At 45.5% G+C, this 17,502-nt stretch overlaps 2 protein-coding genes across 4 annotated transcripts in view; one reads left to right on the top strand and one right to left on the bottom strand.

The window, feature by feature from the left end:
- The window catches only part of Ubqn (ubiquilin), a 56,155-nt gene extending 47,045 nt beyond the window's left edge, over window positions 1–9,110 (bottom strand). For both annotated transcript variants that reach the window (XM_065445063.1, XM_065445064.1), the window contains exons 1-4: window positions 8,951–9,110; window positions 6,413–6,515; window positions 1,577–1,632; window positions 151–186 (exon numbers count right to left, since the gene is read on the bottom strand). In XM_065445063.1, the coding sequence (XP_065301135.1) occupies window positions 151–186; window positions 1,577–1,632; window positions 6,413–6,515; window positions 8,951–9,049 (294 nt within the window). In that variant the 5' untranslated portion in view covers window positions 9,050–9,110. The remainder of the gene's footprint in view (window positions 1–150; window positions 187–1,576; window positions 1,633–6,412; window positions 6,516–8,950) is intronic.
- A 183-nt stretch (window positions 9,111–9,293) lies between these two features.
- Window positions 9,294–15,740, top strand: LOC135912573 (uncharacterized). 2 transcript variants are annotated; one of them, XM_065445065.1, is made up of 2 exons: window positions 9,294–9,917; window positions 13,356–15,740. In XM_065445065.1, the coding sequence occupies exons 1-2, from the start codon at window positions 9,678–9,680 to the stop codon at window positions 13,662–13,664; spliced, it is 549 nt and encodes a 182-aa protein (XP_065301137.1). In that variant the 5' UTR covers window positions 9,294–9,677; the 3' UTR covers window positions 13,665–15,740. The 2 variants fall into 2 exon arrangements, with proteins under 2 accessions (XP_065301137.1, XP_065301138.1); XM_065445066.1 differs by having other exon boundaries at window positions 9,725–9,912.
- The last annotated feature ends 1,762 nt before the right edge of the window (window positions 15,741–17,502 follow it).

The following is a 17,502-nucleotide window of genomic DNA, read 5'->3' as shown; positions in this document are numbered from 1 at the left end:
CGCTTGAATGAGTCTTCCTTCCAAGGCATTCTATGCTTTCTCCTTACAGCTCCTTTTCGCTAAATATACACCGCTATGGATTTTTTGGGTCAATTGTGATGGCAGCTGTCGAAGAAACAGTGTGACACTAGCAAAGTCAATGACACTTACTGGGCTGGGCTCATCCGGTCTCCCTGTGCCTTCTCCCTGAAAGCAGCATAACAATAAAATTTAATGCTCAAGCCTGTACAAAAGCTGAGAAGCTGAAAGTACCCAGCAGGGACAATGTGAACAGATGCAGCTGCTTTCTGATCACATATTAAAAGCGGCCAGACAAAAGATAAGCCCATATTATATTATATTATTTATTATGGGGTTTTACGTGCCAAAACCACTTTCTGATTATGAGGCACGCCGTAGTGGAGGACTCCGGAAATTTTGACCACCTGGGGTTCTTTAACGTGCACCTAAATCTAAGAACACGGCTGTTTTCGCATTTCGCCCCCATCGAAATGCTGCCGCCGTGGCCGGGATTCGATCCCGCGACCTCGTGCTCAGCAGCCCAACACCATAGCCACTGAGCAACCACGGCGGGTAAAAGATAAGCCCGTCACATAGGCAGACTTCCATTTTTGAAAGCAGCAAATGCTCCTCCCCTTAAGAGAAAAAAGCAAAAAGCCACGTGAAAAGATGTGAATATCAGAAAACGGAGTCCTTATCCAACCATCTATTTTCTTGAAAATGCACACTTTCTATTAGTATCCTGACATCAGAGTTAGAGATGTCTGCGCGAAGTGGAGCCAGAAGCTATTCACCGTGCTGTCACTGGGTGTTGCATTTTCAGGACCAACTGCGGTGGCTTAACGTATGTCACCAGGTAGCCTTAACAAAATGTTGTGGTGGCCATGCAAGTCGCAACTTAGGAACTTCTGACAGTTCATGCTCTGTAAACCAGTTGATGCTTACGGAATAGATGGAGATCCATTTGTTGCTGCAAGATACCATGCCACTTCATGTTTTCTTACAAAAACGAATGGTGTTATAGCACGACTAACCATTCCCCAGCCGTCAATCAAATAGTGAATATTCAACTATGTTGCAAAACTTTGCATGCGCAAATTTCTTCGTGCAACACACTAACAGTAAACACAGCTGGGCAAGTTGGTGCGGTGAGACATGAGACAATGTCAAAGACGAACACAAAAGATAAGAAACAACAGCGCTTTTTCATCGTGGCACGACCTTCTACAGAGACTAAGAAAACATAACAGCAATTATAGCGACGATGTTTGCTATCTAAGAAATTTCAATGCACAAAACATCTGAAAGGAACAATCTGTATAAGCAATAGAGAACCTTTATGATCCCTTCACTGTTGTCTTAATGAGTAAGGTAACCCTAGAAGTGCAAAGCATTCAGGAAACTTCTAGGAAAATTGAAAGGGACAATGTGTTTAACAACAACTACATCTCTAGCTGGCCTCAAATGCTGATGAAGCAGCAAACCGTTGCCTCAAGCATGGCGTAATCAATGCAAAAAACCTACCAAAACAGCTCAAGAAGGGAAAAGCAAACAGTGTCGAGAGAACAGCACTCACCCTAGCCGAAGCAGGAGACCTGATCACAAGATGTACCGTCAAACCATCTTTTATGTCTGCAGAGAGACGCAAACACACACCACAATGGTCAGACACAGTGGCAACAAATCCTTGCGAAAGTGAAGGAAAACAATATGAGACATTACATACACAATTTGCCACCTAATCTAAATACGACCAGCAGCAATGCCTGTAATAGGTGATGTCCAAACTCACGCCCCACTGATGGGGCCCTCTGGGTACCACATGCAGATCTCAATGTCTGTGCTTTTGCTGGGTGCATGCAGCAGAGGCAATTGCGAGAGCCGGAAACAAGTCATGGGAGTCGGGTTTTGGACACCACCGAAGGTGAGCACTACCACCCATACTCTAGTTATCTCACTATTTCTGTTGGCCACAGCGTCAGTTATATGCAGCCATACCTGCAAACTTGGCACAGGTCAACCTGACGAGCAACATACTGTTTTCAGATCACAGTGACATTTTCAACAACTTTGTTGCCGATTTCCCATGCTTAAAGGGGCCCTCGACTACATTTTATCGAAGTGGAGAAAGGCATTTGAAGTGAAAATGGGACTTTCCAGAAATACTTTGCTATAAAATGTACTTCAATGCATTCAGTAGAAGCGAAGTCATTCGCAATCAAAAATGGCTTCCACTGTGCTCCCATTCCTTCTTGAATGCCTTGCACTGCAAAGGCTACGGCACAGTGGCATGCAGTTCAAATTTCATTTTCGATGTTAGCGTAGACACCACGACTTATGATTTTAGTGCCTACGATGCATTAAATGTAAGCCAAATGCGGTTCTCCTCAGCAAGCTTCAATGCGCTTAACCAGTAAACTCGTGGCGGCACCCCACAGTGGCCACGGTATCTACGCTGAATAGCTGAACGCAGCTACCAATAGCAGCCAGCCGCATATGGGAATCCGCTTTATTCCGAAATAAAGCATCCAGAAGACAGGGCGGAACAGGCTTCTGTTTGAAAAGAGAGCATTTGAGAGAAAGGTAACTTAGCGCTCCGCTTGTGAGCTCTACGCACTGTGTACGACAGGAAAACTTCGCCGAGATGTTCACAGCAGCATGTACCACCCACACACTATGTTTTATCATCAAGCCCGAGGGGTGGTGCAGGGCCACTTTACTAAACTTGGCGGAACAGACACATTCAAAGCAGATACCCCTCTTATGTCCTCTGATGTTCTTTTGCAATCAGTAGATTTACAACGGCACAGTCAGAGACAGACAAGCGAAAACTTTTTTATATAAACAGAAATTTTTTTTATCTTGACAATGCATCATTTAAATTGTAGAATGAGCTCAAATTCGTAAATTATGGGAGAATTTGAGAGACTTTGCAGGTATGTAGAGCACACTAGTCACAAAACACTAAGAAGTGAAACAGACACAGGTACTTGAGTCTGTTTCTCTACAGCAGTCGAATGTGACAGTTGAGTGAAGGAAACTGAAGGGTCAGTCAAGAGCAAAGCATGTGTCTCCAAACTTCTACAGGAAATAACATTGAGCACGCAACAAGTGAATTGAATTCTGCTCACTGACGCATCAACGAAATGTGTCAGAAAGCTGAGTGATCCTGCCAAAAGCAGATTAGTCTATTTCTATAAACAATATAAACTTCCAAGTATGAATAATTCTTTAACCACTCTCGTACATGGAGGGATCAGATGGCACATGCAATCTTTCCTACATTCATGGTGGCCTGACTGCCGGTAAACCCAGCAAAAGCACAATTTTTCTTTAACAAAACTTAGTTTTGTTCACTGCCGCATGGTAGAATTGTAGGACCCTGAAAAAATTTGTTAAGGTGGGAGGCCACATTCAAGTCAATTTTCTTGCACAAAATAGATTTTTTTGTTTAAGAAAAATTTAATTATGGGGTCTTACGTGCCAAAACGAAGATCTGATTATGAGGCACGGCGTAGTGGGGAACTCCAGAAATTTGGACCACCCGAGTTTCCTTAACATGCACCTAAATCTAAGTACACAGGCGTTCTTGCATTTCGCCCCCATCGATATGTGGCCGCCATAGCCGGGATTCAATGCTGCGACCTCATACTTAGCAGCCCAACACCATAGTGATTAAGAAACCACAGCGTTTCTTTTTTAACATTTTATGTACACCCAAACATTCTCAAACATGTTGCAAAAGATATTATCTTCTAATCATCATTAGTTTCAGAGTTACCGCGAGTTTTCCAACTCATACCCTTGTATTGCAAACCCTAAGCAAAATGCAGTGGTTCTGAACATCAGTACTATTTTATTTATATAAATAATATTCAACATACTTTTTCATTCTATGTTGTCAACGAGCAGACACACAAGCAAAAGGAGACTCTAGTGCATCTCACGGAGGCCCAGCTACGAACCTGGTTCATTTTAGGTCACTCTGTGTTGTTTGTGACATCTTTCACATGGTTGAAAACATCTGTCCAGATTTGTGTCAAAGCAAGATTTTCCTCCACCTCATGTTACGCAAACCTTTATATAACTTGTTTCTGAATGAATATTTCAAAATGAATATCCTGAAATAAAAATTTTCACACTCATTCCTCACAGAGATGCGCACAACTAACTAGTCCAAAAGAAACTGATGCACTATTCTTGAAGTTACAGCTCATTTTGCAAATAAATTTGGTCCAAATGGGCATTTCCTTTTTCTAAACATTATTTCCTTAATATTTATCACATCAAAATTATCCTAGTTCGCTGCATAGGTCTCACACCTAGCTAAATAATGCCAATCCATTGCTCAATTCAGCAAGTAGTTACTTATCATTGCTGGTGCAACTAGCACTTTTAACACATTTTATGACAAGAATTACTAGCCGAAAATAAAACTAACCATTTCTTTTCACTTTAAGTAGTTCGGTAAGTTAGATAAGACATGATTATTCAGGAAATAAGGTTACTTATTAATCTAAAAAAGATTTTCTTGTATGTGTCCCCCCACCTTAGAGGGAAAAAGCTCAATGGCATCTCTTTTCAAATTATCACCATACAACCATGACAATGCACCGCCTACCTTAGCGTACATGCTTGGCAACAACCTAAGAATTACGTGAAAAATGTAGAAAATGAATGGAAATCTGTCATTTGTATAGGTACATAAACTTTAACCAACCAGCCCGTCTCGCCACATTGTTTCGTTACAGATACACAAGGCCATTATATTTATTTACGTGACATCACAGTGGAAGCGAACTTTTTATATCTGTGGTCCTCGCAAAATGTTTTTTTGAATGCGGAGGCACAGAAGGTAGGCGAGGTGCAGTTTTTGTGGGCAGAAACTGTACTGAATTTTAAGGTCGCCACCAAGTGTATAGACAAAATTAGCTGCAGTTGTCCTGGCGTTCAGGTCCCTCCATTGAAAACTAAGCAATCTATATAATTCGCAGCCAAAGAACAAACCAGGCAATCATTAATTAACTAAAGATGGGTTAAACTTATGCTATAATATTAAAAAAAAAAAGGCCCACCCTATCTATACAAGCTCTTTAACTGTCATTTGCTCCCTCAGAGGATAAACCTCACTGAACCAAGGTACCTGCAAACTCAACTTAGCATAATAAACAAAACATGTGAACATAATCCATAAAATCTTGCAGACATAGCACACACACTTTTTTTTTAAAGTCTGCCCTGAGCAAATGCCTTTTCAGGGATACACACAAAGTTCATCAAAGATTGTTTACCTTTAGATACAACACACCAGCAACAACAAACTTGGCAAAGGAAATACTAACAAGAAAACACGGTTCTTAGATCCCACTGACTTTTTTAGCAACTTTCGTTTTGCAGACTTCGGTTGCGTCAGGAACTTGTCTGCATAAGCATTTATTCACCATAACTTGCTTTCACAACAATAATACTTCTAACAGCGACCGACGGATAACACTTTCTCGAGAACACAACTTATACCCCTCTCACACTGGGCATTTTACATCATTAGACTCAAATCACATTCGGTGCAATGAATGCCATTCAACCTATGTTGGTGCGACACAAGAAAAATGAATGTCATTCAGTCAAGATATCAATGGCGATCATTGCCTCCGCCCAAAAAAAAGGGCAAGAAAAGTAAAACAGCAAGTGTGAGTGTCTGAAAAGTCAATCTATTTTAAAATATACATGGGGTGTCACATCACTGAAATAACATGCATACAAAACTTCTATTTCAGAATTTCAGGAATTTCAGAAGCAGGCTAAGGCTTAGCCAGCTTAGTAGTCATATCCGGTAAATTGAACACAAACAATATGACTGACATGACAGCACTGAACGATGATGCTCGGTTGCAGCAGGTGAAGCAGTTTGTTGTTTAAGGTCGACTAGTAAAGCGACGGTGGCCAGACGCCAAGCAAAAACATTTTCTGACAGCCTGCCACACAGCTTTTCTCCCGTTAAAATGACAGACGCCTTAAAGCACACACAATAATTGCCTTTTTACACGATTATTCTCAAATTACGAAGTTCAATATCATATTTTATTTTGTCTCTGGTGTAGAAAGTATAAATTTGCTTCGAGTGCAAAGCGGAATGATTGTCTCCAACTTGAAATTCGATTGCGGAAGTCATTCGGTTCTAATAGCATTAAATGTTGTGTAGCAGCCAAATAGTGTCATTCGGTGCTAATGCCATTCAATTCAAATGCCATTAATACGTTCAGTGTGACAGGGGTACTACTTTCCATAACACTTGACACAACATTCCTCAAATTGTAGAGCAAGCCCACATTTGTACGCTTTACTGTAAATTTGAGAGTTGGCAGGTATGAACAAGCCACTATTGAAGGCAAGGCAATGTGAAATTACTCACTGTGCGTCGAGATGGATTCATTATCCCTAAGAATTTTCCCAGCAAATATGAGGCAAAGCTGCTCCAAGGGGGCATCGAATTCCTTGGACACTTGCTCCTTCAGCTGCAGCAACAAAGAGGTGAAAAAGAAGGCTACAGAAAAGCTGCAAAATCCTCTTCCTTTCAAACAGCAGTGATACACTCTGAGCAACTGCTTACAAGCAGCAAGGAAGTAGCAAGAATGAGGTCAAGGTTTGCCGATGTTGCCAACCAGATAAGCACATCATGCATCAGCTACCATGTCTTAGCATAAGCCCACCAGAAAACAAAGCTGTTATGAATGCCAGGCACCAGATCATGTGAGAATTGCCTTCACTTGTATTCATTACATATCGCTCATCCCAGCAAGTGGCCAATACTGGCAATAGCAAAGACTTGGCATCATGCCAGCCAATGACGAAAGCGCAAAAAGAGAAAAAGAAAATGAATACTTACCAAATACATTCACAGTACAGCATTATAACAGTACCAGGATTTGTTGAGGATAATCTAAAGGGACGGTTACATATACAAAGGTTGTGGTTCCTACCCCCTTCACTTCTTGGCGTGCATGGCTGTCTAATAGTTGTCTAATACAGGCAATTTTTTACATAGCTGAGTGTTTATATTTTCTGACCATGTAAATTCGCAGGCTTCCCTCACTAACTGCTGCCAGCTTCCCTGGTCTGTACACTTAAACATGTACCACTTATATAAAAAAGTTAAGGTCATTTGGCAATGGACAGCTGGACTTTCATATTTTTTAAAATATGGTAAGAAGACGACATGACTGTGCTACGAAATTTATTATTGGCCAGACATATATGCTTACATTTGTTTCATTTATGTTCAGACGTACGTAGAACGCATCTTCATGAGGTGTCAATGCAGAACGACACTGAATAGGGGCAACAATTGGACAACACAGCTTGAGAATGAATGTGTCAGAAACCCAACTCCCTAGAGCATCATCAGGTTTCTTTATAGGTTTTTTTTTTCTGAACATAAACATTGTTACCTCAAAAAATATATATATACATATGTGGCTTGGCATTCGTTCTTGTAATGTAGTACACAATAAAGTAAATAGCTCAGAGGTAAAACAACTTTAAAGAATGAAGCATTTTGTATAAGCACTCAAGAATCATTTATAGATATCGTGAGATGTCCCACTTTGTGGCACTGTCTGAAAGCTGAAAATAAACTGGAACAGACGGGAGGGTGGGTAATGGAAGGAGAACCCCTTGAGTGGTGTCACCACAAGACACGCAATGGCCAGCAGTGTGAAAACTTCTAGTAATAAAGGGCAATTTACACAATGACCGCATGACGGAAATAGCGGAGGGTGTCAAAATAGCCGTACGAGACAGATAACAAAATACAACCGACTACGCACATTGTGCAGCGTCATCCACAATCTGTGGAAAGGTCTGCATCAGTGCAAAGTATACAGACACCTTTACTGGGACGATACTTCTGACAAGTGAACCAATATGTTAAGCATAGCTTTCAAAACAACTATAGCTGCTCTGTCTGCAGCTACGCGAGAACAAAAGAAAAACATAAACAAGGTGCCTCCATAACGCGACCTGTACGATCGAAAGCTAAGCAGAAGTTACCTTTACCGGAACACAGAACGCCAAAACCTCAACGGATGTTCACTTTCCTCTTCCTAACGTTCCAATGCATAGCAGTAGATAAAAAAAAGAAAGGTACGTTTGTACTGTCTCACGAGGATAGGAGAAACAAGGGAAGAGAGAGAGAAAAATGAAAAACTCTTAATCGAGTTACGAATTTCAAGGCAATCAACGTTGTTGCCGAGTACGCTCTCGCACTGCGCGCGGAGTCGGAAATAGAACCCGACACTTTCGGCGACCCGTGAGAAAGTAGAGAAACGGACAGCAACTTGCAATCGCCACACTTTTTTTCCTCTTGCCGCTTCCTTCAGACGTAAGCGTGTCCCCACCACAACTCCCTCGCCCGCTTAGCCACACCGTCCTTCGGCGAGAATTCCAGAAACGCCGAGCAGGAAACTAGCGATTACAATCGGATCCTGGCTGCGCTATGGCACCGCCGAGCCCCGAAGCAGTCGAACGGCGACCCAAGCCTGAGGGTCGGAGCCTGCCAGCACCGAGCGGGACATATCGCGTCTCTACACAGTACAACTGTCAGAATCAGTGCCGAGCGCTTTCCGCCGGGAGCGGTGGAGGGGAGTGAAGCCCCCTCCGATTTTTTCTCGTAATCGCGCAACCACCGTGAACTCTCGATCTGGCGCCCCCCAAAAAGCGCACCTAAGCGAAGCGCGACGACACACATACACGAGGCCTCGGCGTGGAGCCAATACAGAGTTGTTGAACCGTGCTTTACTTCCAAACACCTATTTTCTTGCATCTCTGTTCGAAAACCTAGGCCTATCAGTAACACACAATCACTACGTGACGTAGACTAGCCGCTGGGTGTTTAGTGGCATTCGTGAGAGTTCAAACACTGCAATTGTGGGAAGCTGGGCGTTCAACGTACCTCATTGATTGTAGCCGACTCATCAACCTTCACTACTTTTTTCTCCTTCGCTGTTTTGACCACTAAGCTGATCTTCTTCGGCGACTCCTCGTCAGCCATGATGACACTCGTGCCTCCAATGTGTTCAGCTTCCGGTTTCAGGTCGTTCGCGGACAGTGGCGCTGCAAAAGAAGTCTCAGCTACAAAAAAACAATAATTTATGTTACTTATGCTTAAATATCTTTTGATTCAAATTAACCAAAATAATTTTGTTATTTTGGGTTATAATACTTGACGTTTATTTCTCCACGCGCGCTCTACAATGGCTCCTTGCTTATGTTACTCTCAAAACACGAGACGGCGCTGGCATCGCACCGGCGCTCGGCACGATCGACAACGTTTTGGCGTCAGCTATGCCTATGGTGTGTGTGCTACAATTTGTGGTTGATCTGCTATTCATTTGTTTTACGTTCGTTTCACCTGCGCTGTCACTTACTGAAATGATGCCTTGACGTAGCGCATGGCCTACTAAAGGCATATGAGTGTCACCTCCAAGTGTTCTAAGCAGCCAGCACGCACCGCGATCACTTTGTTTTCCGTGCCACTCGGTCCCATGCGTTCCATGCTCGTGCGGACTGTTTTTTTCTCGATCCGTCCCGTGCAGTCGCACTCGTCGTAGCTGAGAGTGTCATTGTTATTTAACTATTTTATTTCATGAGAGAGACACTATCGGTTTGGGGCGACGCCGATGAAGCGACCGAGGAGTCCATGTTTTGCCGCCGAGCGAAGGTTCAAAGTACTGCGTCGTCTGCACGAGTCGGCGACGACAGCGCCGCTTTTCCGGCGCAAGCGCACGCTCGACTGCGGGCTCGATCGAACGCCGGGTTCGCCGCCAGTAAAGAGACCGCGGCTCGAGGGCGGCGTCGACGACAGCCATGCCTTCCTCTGGGAAATCCAGGAGACACCGAAAGAACCGACCTTCGGTAAGGTAGGCTTCACCTCTTTGGACGGCTATCGCGGCGTATTCCGGAACGCCAGCTGTTTGTGTTTTTACCGTACGAGCCACGTACAAGAGGAAGTTACGTTCGCTGTTTATGTTCCCCCTCTATCGTCAATCCGACTGCGCGGAGCTCCAGTTGTTTCCTCGCGGCAGTGTTTGGGGTTGGTCTATCAGATAAGTGATTGCAGGCATTGTGTTTGCAGGGTTGGCAGAGGGAAAACGAAGTGAACAGTCTCACAATGCGCGCAGGCTTCGGGGAAAGTAATTATTAGGGGTTGACAAGGGAGGCCAGCGCGATGCGGACAAAATAAGCTCCTCTGCGGAGGCGCGTCGGATGTTATGCGTCGTAAGCGACAGAGACCGGTCGATATGTAAGCGGCCGAAGCGAGACCCGTGACTAAGCGCGTTTGTGACTGCTCCTAGCCATTTACGCGCGCAAATATCTCGATGTGTCGCTCAGATGGCTAAAGAGTGGTGTTGGAGCTGTCGTTCTTGGCTGTTGCCAAGACCGTGATTCACTTCTGTGGTTTACTTTTAGGGTAACGCGAAACGAACTGCAGAGCCGACATGATGTCCGGTTACGTAGCCACTGCTCCATCTTGTTGTTGAAGGACGGAGACTGATCTTTAGCGCGTTGTTGTTGATAGAGGAGGCTGGAATTGTTTTTGAGTCGTAATCCGAAAGGGGGAACTTATTAGCTATTTGCTTTGTTTTTCCGACCTCGCAACTGGCAAAACTGACTTCGTGAATGTGTCAAATGTTTAAGGCCCTCATTGGCGTTTCCGAATTGCCTACGCGCCAGAAATTTGCCTCCCGTCTCTCCCACGCTCGAGTTGCTGGGCTTCCCTTCTGACGGGCTCTCACGGTTAACAAACGCGCATTCCGTCTCTTTCAGAGTGTTGTACCCATTTTCTATTTCTCTCTCTCTGAGCCATTGGAGGTGTGTTCTTGAGGCTTATTAATGATGTGTAGCTGCATGTATCATTTTATCTTGTTTTGGGTAGGCAGGGAGTAGGGGAGAACTCTCCCCGTGTCAAAACGGCTGAGATATTTAAAATAAATAAAGAAAGAAAGAAAGAAAGCTCTTGGGTATAAGGTGTTGGCGCGAAATTGAACTGTTGCTCCCATAGGCGGAGAGTTTTCATTTTTCTAGGGGGGGGGGGGGGCGCTCGGGTCCGATCATTATATATATATATATATATATATATATATATATATATATATATATATATATATATATATATATATATATATTTCTTCAACTTGAAGTAGCTTCGTGTGACCTGGAAGAGTTTAGCTCTGAAGCGACGGCGCTGTATGACCTCATAGTCGGAGACAGTTCAATTTCACAGCTTGAATCCTCTCGGCGGTGTAATCTTCCTTCGTGTAATTGTCGCATACTTGGCTATAACACTGCTTCGCCTTTCCTGCGAAACTGCAGTCGCTCTCGCTCCCTCTTTTTTTCTCTCTCTGAGTCCGAGTATAAGCGTTGCTGCGCATGGCCGCTGTTGATTTTGATTTCGAGTGAATCTGGCTTCGCCCCATTTCGGTTACTGAGTGAATTATACAGTGTTCCCGAACCATCGTACACCAAGACTTAAACATAGAGCAGTTGCGTTACTCAAAGAAAAACCTTGTTTATATTGTTTCCAGTACAGTGGAGTAGCCACCAGTAATTATTTAATTCGGTAATTGCCAATAATTCTCTAACTCGATAAATGCTGTCCTAATTTTAAAAGTGTCAGTGAGGCATTTGTAGGCACCCAAAATGACGTCTAACTGCGGGGTTTTCAGCGATGTACTAATTGCGCACAATTTTTAGGTAAACTTTTAGAACTTTAGGTGTGTGTCGAGGAGCGGGGGCGGAGGTCCCCCAGGAGAACTCCGGAGGGGGCTGCTGGAGCCTGAAGGCACGTTCACACTGAAGGCGTAGCGGAAAATACGCGGCCGCTTGGCCGGGTCGCGCACGGACCGATTTTTTCCGCGCGGACAAGTTGGCCGCTTTGGCCGCAGCCAATCAGAACCCGACACTGCGGAAGCGCTGGTGAACGAATGTAAACGAACGTCGTTCTCTGGGCTTTTCGCTTCTGTTCTTGGAAAGCGTCAAAACGACAAGTTGGGTCAAACAAATGCTACAACTGCTACAAACAAATGAAGCTGTGCAGGGTGATATGGGCTGGACTAGTTTTGAAGTGAGGGAAGCTCGCAGTAAAATTGAGTATGAAGAACGGCTGAGGAATATGGAAAAAAGTAAATGAGCTGGGAGAGTGTTCAGGTATCTGTACAGGAAAAACATAGATTCACACTGGAGGAAAAGAACTAGGAAGCTTACCAGCAAGTATGCGGCCTGTGGGGTGGGCAACACAGCAACAAAGAAGGTCAAGCGGAAAGTCAGAGAGGCTGAAGTAATCTCATGGGTGGCGGCAATGGAAAAGAAACCTGTCATGAGTAACTATACTTAAGAGGAAAAAACGAAATCAAGAAAGAAACCATTTATGATAACTCAAAAGAAAGCTCATCACTTTTCGAAGCGAGATCGGGATGCCTTAGAACACGCACCTAAGAAACGAGATATAAGAAGGAAGAAGAAGCATGCGCTTGCTGCGGTAAAGCTAGGGAAGCGACAGAGCCTGTTTTATTAGAATGTGAAGACGTCTGCCCATCGGTAGATTTAGGCACCACTGGCCTCCTTGAAGCCCTTGGGTTAAGCGGGAGCAGTGGTAAAGCAAACATGTCCGCAATAGGCATTAGTAAGAGGCGATTGGAGGATTGGTGCAAGAAAAGTAAGGAAACGACAAAAGACGGAGACGTACAAAAGCACCGTTCGCAATGGGGATCAGAAAATTTGGGCGTGGTAGTTCATAGTGCATTTTTTTTTCTTTTTCATTGTTTAACCTAGGTAGGACATTAGGCAGTAGCTTAGCAAGAGCTTGGTGCCGCAACCCACCACCCCGTTCCAGAGGGGACGCTCACAACATCCATCCATCCATCCATCCATGCTAAAGATATTGCGAGATGCCCCGCCTTCCCGGCGGCGCGGACAGCCAGACAACGCGGCTGGTCTGAACAGGCGCGGACGCTCGCCGCTTTGAAAATCCGCTTGTCCGCTTAGACGCTCCGCTTTCGGTGTGAATGTGCCTTTAGACGCTCCGCTTTCGGTGTGAATGTGCCTTTGAGTGCGCTCGTTTAGGTCAGTGCCTGTTGAGGCGCACTCTAAATAAAATATCTAACTACCTACCTACCTACCACCACTTGATAGAAAGCACATGCGTTGTTTAGTCTTCCTGTGGTCCTGTTTCTAGCGGCCTTTTTGTTTTTTGTATTCTTTTATGTTTACCACTGCGAAAGAAAAAAAAAAGAAGAAAGTGTCCCGGCGCTTACACTGTGCGTCTTGTTCTGTCCTTTCTCGGTTGCCGTCTCCGGCAGGATTCCAAGCACAACAAGCAGCACAAGAATGGCGGTGGCGCCGGCGGCGGACCCGCCGTGAGCGCCGCGCTGGCCCAATCGCCGCCGGCCAGCTCGCCGATGGACGCGCAGGCCCCGCCCCTGGTCGCACCGGGCGGCTGCGACAAGCTGGACCTCTCCGCGGTGCTGTGCGGTCCCCCGCTGCCCGCCGACGCCGCCATGGAGCTGGGCAGCCCGCCCACCTCGGACGAGGACGACCCGGCGTTCAACGCCTTCAACTACTGGAAGACCCCTTTCCCCGACGTCAGCGTCGACGTCGTCATGGAGTAACAGCGGGAGGAGACCACCCGCCATCTTTAGAGCCGCTCCACTTCGCTTCGCCGTTGGCTGCATACGTCATCCCTCTCCTTCGGTCATCTTTTTTTTAATTTCTCGCCCTCTGTTTACTTTTCGTTCGCCACATTGTTGTTCCGTTCCTCATTGTTCCATTGTTCCCTACGTACCCTTTCTGCAGTGCTCCGACAGACCACACTTGCCCAGCGTTTAAGCTTACCCGTGTAGCAAAACACGCGCAAAATAGCAGCGTTTCTCCTGTGCGTTTGCTGTCGTAGTTGATGCAATCAGTTTCTTTCGCCGCGACCGCGTTTTGTCTGTGCGAGGAAAGGAGAACGCTAGGGCCATGCAGGTTGTGCGAAGCTCGCGGATATCATCCAGGAAAAGTGTGCACCGAACAAACGTACACGGCAGTTTCAGTAAACGACCTTCCTTCCCTCCTCTGTTTTTTTTTCCCCCTTCTTATTCTATCGTCACGGAGGTCATTGTAAAGGTGTTGCATAGCGTAAGCGTGGTAGCGTAGACGCATACGGGAAGTCGTTTCTGGCAGCAGGAGTCGAATCTGTTTGGCGACTTCGTGTGACGCTGTGATCGACCATAACGCTTTAAATACGTACCTCTGTACGAGTACATCTCGTCCAGAAAAAAAAAAATAAAGTTGTGCAAATATGTACCGTACCAATGGCAACGTTTGTGCGACGATTAAGCGGGGACGAGACGGCCGGAATACAGTTGGAGGGGTGGGGGGGGGGGCGATCTGAATGAAATATTTGTGTGCTTTGATTGAACACATTGTCTCAAAAGGTCGCCACCAGCGCTCGCCCTTGAGTATGCGTCTTCCGGTGCACGTCCATGTCAGTACGTCTGCTCAGATCGGACGACGAAGTATTCATTTTTTCCTAAAATCTGGAATGGGGCTTCCTTCATATGCTCTCTCTCTGTCTTTTCGTTTTTTTTTTTTTTCAAGACATTGGCATTGTGTGGCGGGAGCGGAAAGAATCTCCTGCTATTAGGGAAGTGTCTCGCTCATAATGCGATGGTGTTAGTGCTAGAGCCGTTCACTCGAAAAATACGACGCCACACACGAAAACAATGGTACGATTTTATACACAGCAAATAATGCTGTAGAGATTCTCGTTTATCGGCAAATATTTGCCTCAAAATTTCGCGGAAATACGTCAACATCGAGAAATACAACACCATAGTGCACCAGAAGGTAGCGGAAGGCTTTCATAAAATGAAGCTACAAACAGAAAGCTAAAAATGAAAACGACTGAATGCATTTCGTGCACTGGATGTCCAGGGTAACTTTTACGTAGATGCTTGTTTTCGCGTTCAAACGTAACAGCCGAGCTGGACTTTATGTTTTGTCCAACTTTCGTCAGGTCTGAAGGCAACATCTGTCGAAGTAATATATAGGGTAATTGTGTGTAAATACGACTGCTATACCGCCGCACTCATCCATAAAAATGTTGCTCTTGTGAAGCTTTCTCCGGCAGATGTTACCTTTAAACGTTATGAAATATCGGAACTAGCACGGCAGTTACCATTGTTAGCGTGACAGCACGAATGTTTGCCGTTGCGAGGATACGAGATCTTTTATAAAGGTTACCGTGATGAAGAATAAGATGGCTCGTATTTTTTTTCGTATATTTTGTTGGGGGGGGGCGAGGGGGGGGGACAAAGACGTTACTGTACAGCCGTGAAGGACGCGAACAAACGTCTTGAGAATGTAGTACGTCAACCATGCCGTCGTGTGAGTGCGTTGCCGTCGCTTTGTTCTGGTGGCAGTGCGGTGCTTGTTTCGGAGTTTACTTCCTGCTGGCTTCTGGGAAGCAATTGGCCGGCCGCAAGCTAGTTCTCGAAGCACACGTTTTTTTCGCCTCCTGTTCGTTTGGCGCCTCTGCGTGCGTAGAGTGCCTCGGTAGAAGCACCCAAAGCAAGGCTTTGTCGAGGCTTCCCGATGTGTTTGTCGCGCCGTGTCAATCCGCGAACACCTGGACAGACGCCCGCCTGTTTCTGACCCTCTGTTTCTTTGAAAAATGGAATAAATGTATTCTTTTGTGGTGTTGACATCCGTCTTTCTTCGTATGTCTTTGAGGGCGCGTTTAGTTTAGAGGAAGGTAAGCGGGAGCAAGAGCTAGGGAAGTTAGGTGGGGGGTGGGGGGGGAGGGGGTGCAGTTGAGCAGTTGTTTAATAGATTAGCATACTGTACCATTCACTCGGGTTCGAAACGCCGACCATTGGCGGATGCCTTAACCCAAAGGCGTACGCGCTATCTTAATTAAAATCGGCCGAACGCCAACCTGGACACCGCACCGTCCGAAAGCGGCGGCGACGTGAGTTTTGAGCCGCAGGCAGGAAAGGTGAGTAGGGACGTCAGAGGTCACGTGAGGGGGTGGAGTCAGCTCCAATGATTGGAGCATGCAGGCGAAGCGGATTGATGGGAGAGGATGAGGTGCGCTGGTGGTGGATAGAGGGAAGGAAAAGAACAAGGAAACAATTCACGTGATCGTCGTGGGAGGAGTTTCATACTGAGGTCGGCAAACAATCGTCGAATAATAAAAGAGACGCTATAGCCGATGTGTTAAGCAGGCGATCAAGTGTAGCAAGATTTTAATTTTCTTTTTCAATTATGGTGTACAAGACGTGGGCGCTTTATATTATCTCTTAGCGAGGGTGAACCAGACAGCGACACAAGTAAGTCACGAAAACTAACTCTTTATTGGGTGAACTTGAGCCCAGAAAAGCAACACGCTGAGCAGAACGATAACGGCGAGCGCATACTCGTCGGTCGTCGAAATTTGTATCTCCGGGTCAAGCGCGTCGGCTATATATAGGCGACTCGTCGTACATTCCAGCGTAATAGAAGTACACAGCAGTACATAAAACGGCGTCTGTCTCGAACAGTACGAAGCAGCAACCTAGAGCAAATTCAACCCATTTCAGCACGAATAGATGCACATAAGTACTCGTTTTTCCCCAGAACAATAGAGGAATGGAACGCGCTACCACCTGAATTACTAACAGTAGACAATCTAAATAAATTTGAAACCACACTAACAAAATTCATTACTTCGGCTACAAGCACATAGCTGCTACTTTAATAATGGTACTTTGTCTTACTTATGTTCCTGGTTGTAACACATGATAATTGCAGCGGCTGTGGTACATTTAATACCACCCTACTGCAATTTGTTTTTGCTGCTTCTTCATTTTGCATTGTGCCTTTGCCTGTGTATATGCCTTATTTGGTCTGTTCTAGACTGCGGCAGCGCTGCTGCCTTGTATTGTTTGTCTTGCAACCACCCTGTAACGGCCTTCGGCCAACAGTATTGTTAAATAAAAAAATAAATAAATAAATAGTCGGCGCTCGCGTGCGCGTTCCAGAATGTGCAACACCATTCGCGTCGCGCATTCAGTCGGATCGGACTAATTTCGGTGACATCATTCGAAAAAGTACCGATACACGAAAGCGTGCCACCGCCGTGGCGGCTTAGCAGATATGGCGGTATACGCTGCTATAAACGCTTGGTTGCAGCCCTTTCAAATGTCGGTCGCATTTCGACGGGGCCGAAATTGAAAAAAAAAAAAACCGCCCCTGTACCGTGCGTTGGGAGCGCGGTAAACAACCCTCAAGTGTTCAAAGTTATTAGAGAGTTTTAGATTAGGGGACGCAATCGGCTTGCGTACGCAAGAACTAGGGGCCATGGTATTGCGCATGCGCAGACCCCCCCCCCCCCCCCCACGTCTCGCTCTGCGCATGCGCAGTACAGTCGTAGCTTGCGTCATCTAATCTAAAACTCTCTATTCCGGAGTCGCCTCTATGGCGTGC

The sequence above is a fragment of the Dermacentor albipictus genome, chromosome 2 (assembly GCF_038994185.2).
Source record: "Dermacentor albipictus isolate Rhodes 1998 colony chromosome 2, USDA_Dalb.pri_finalv2, whole genome shotgun sequence".
Classification (NCBI taxonomy): Eukaryota; Metazoa; Arthropoda; class Arachnida; order Ixodida; family Ixodidae; genus Dermacentor; species Dermacentor albipictus.
Note: the sequence above shows the minus strand (reverse complement) of the source record. Positions and strands in the feature narration are given on the sequence as shown.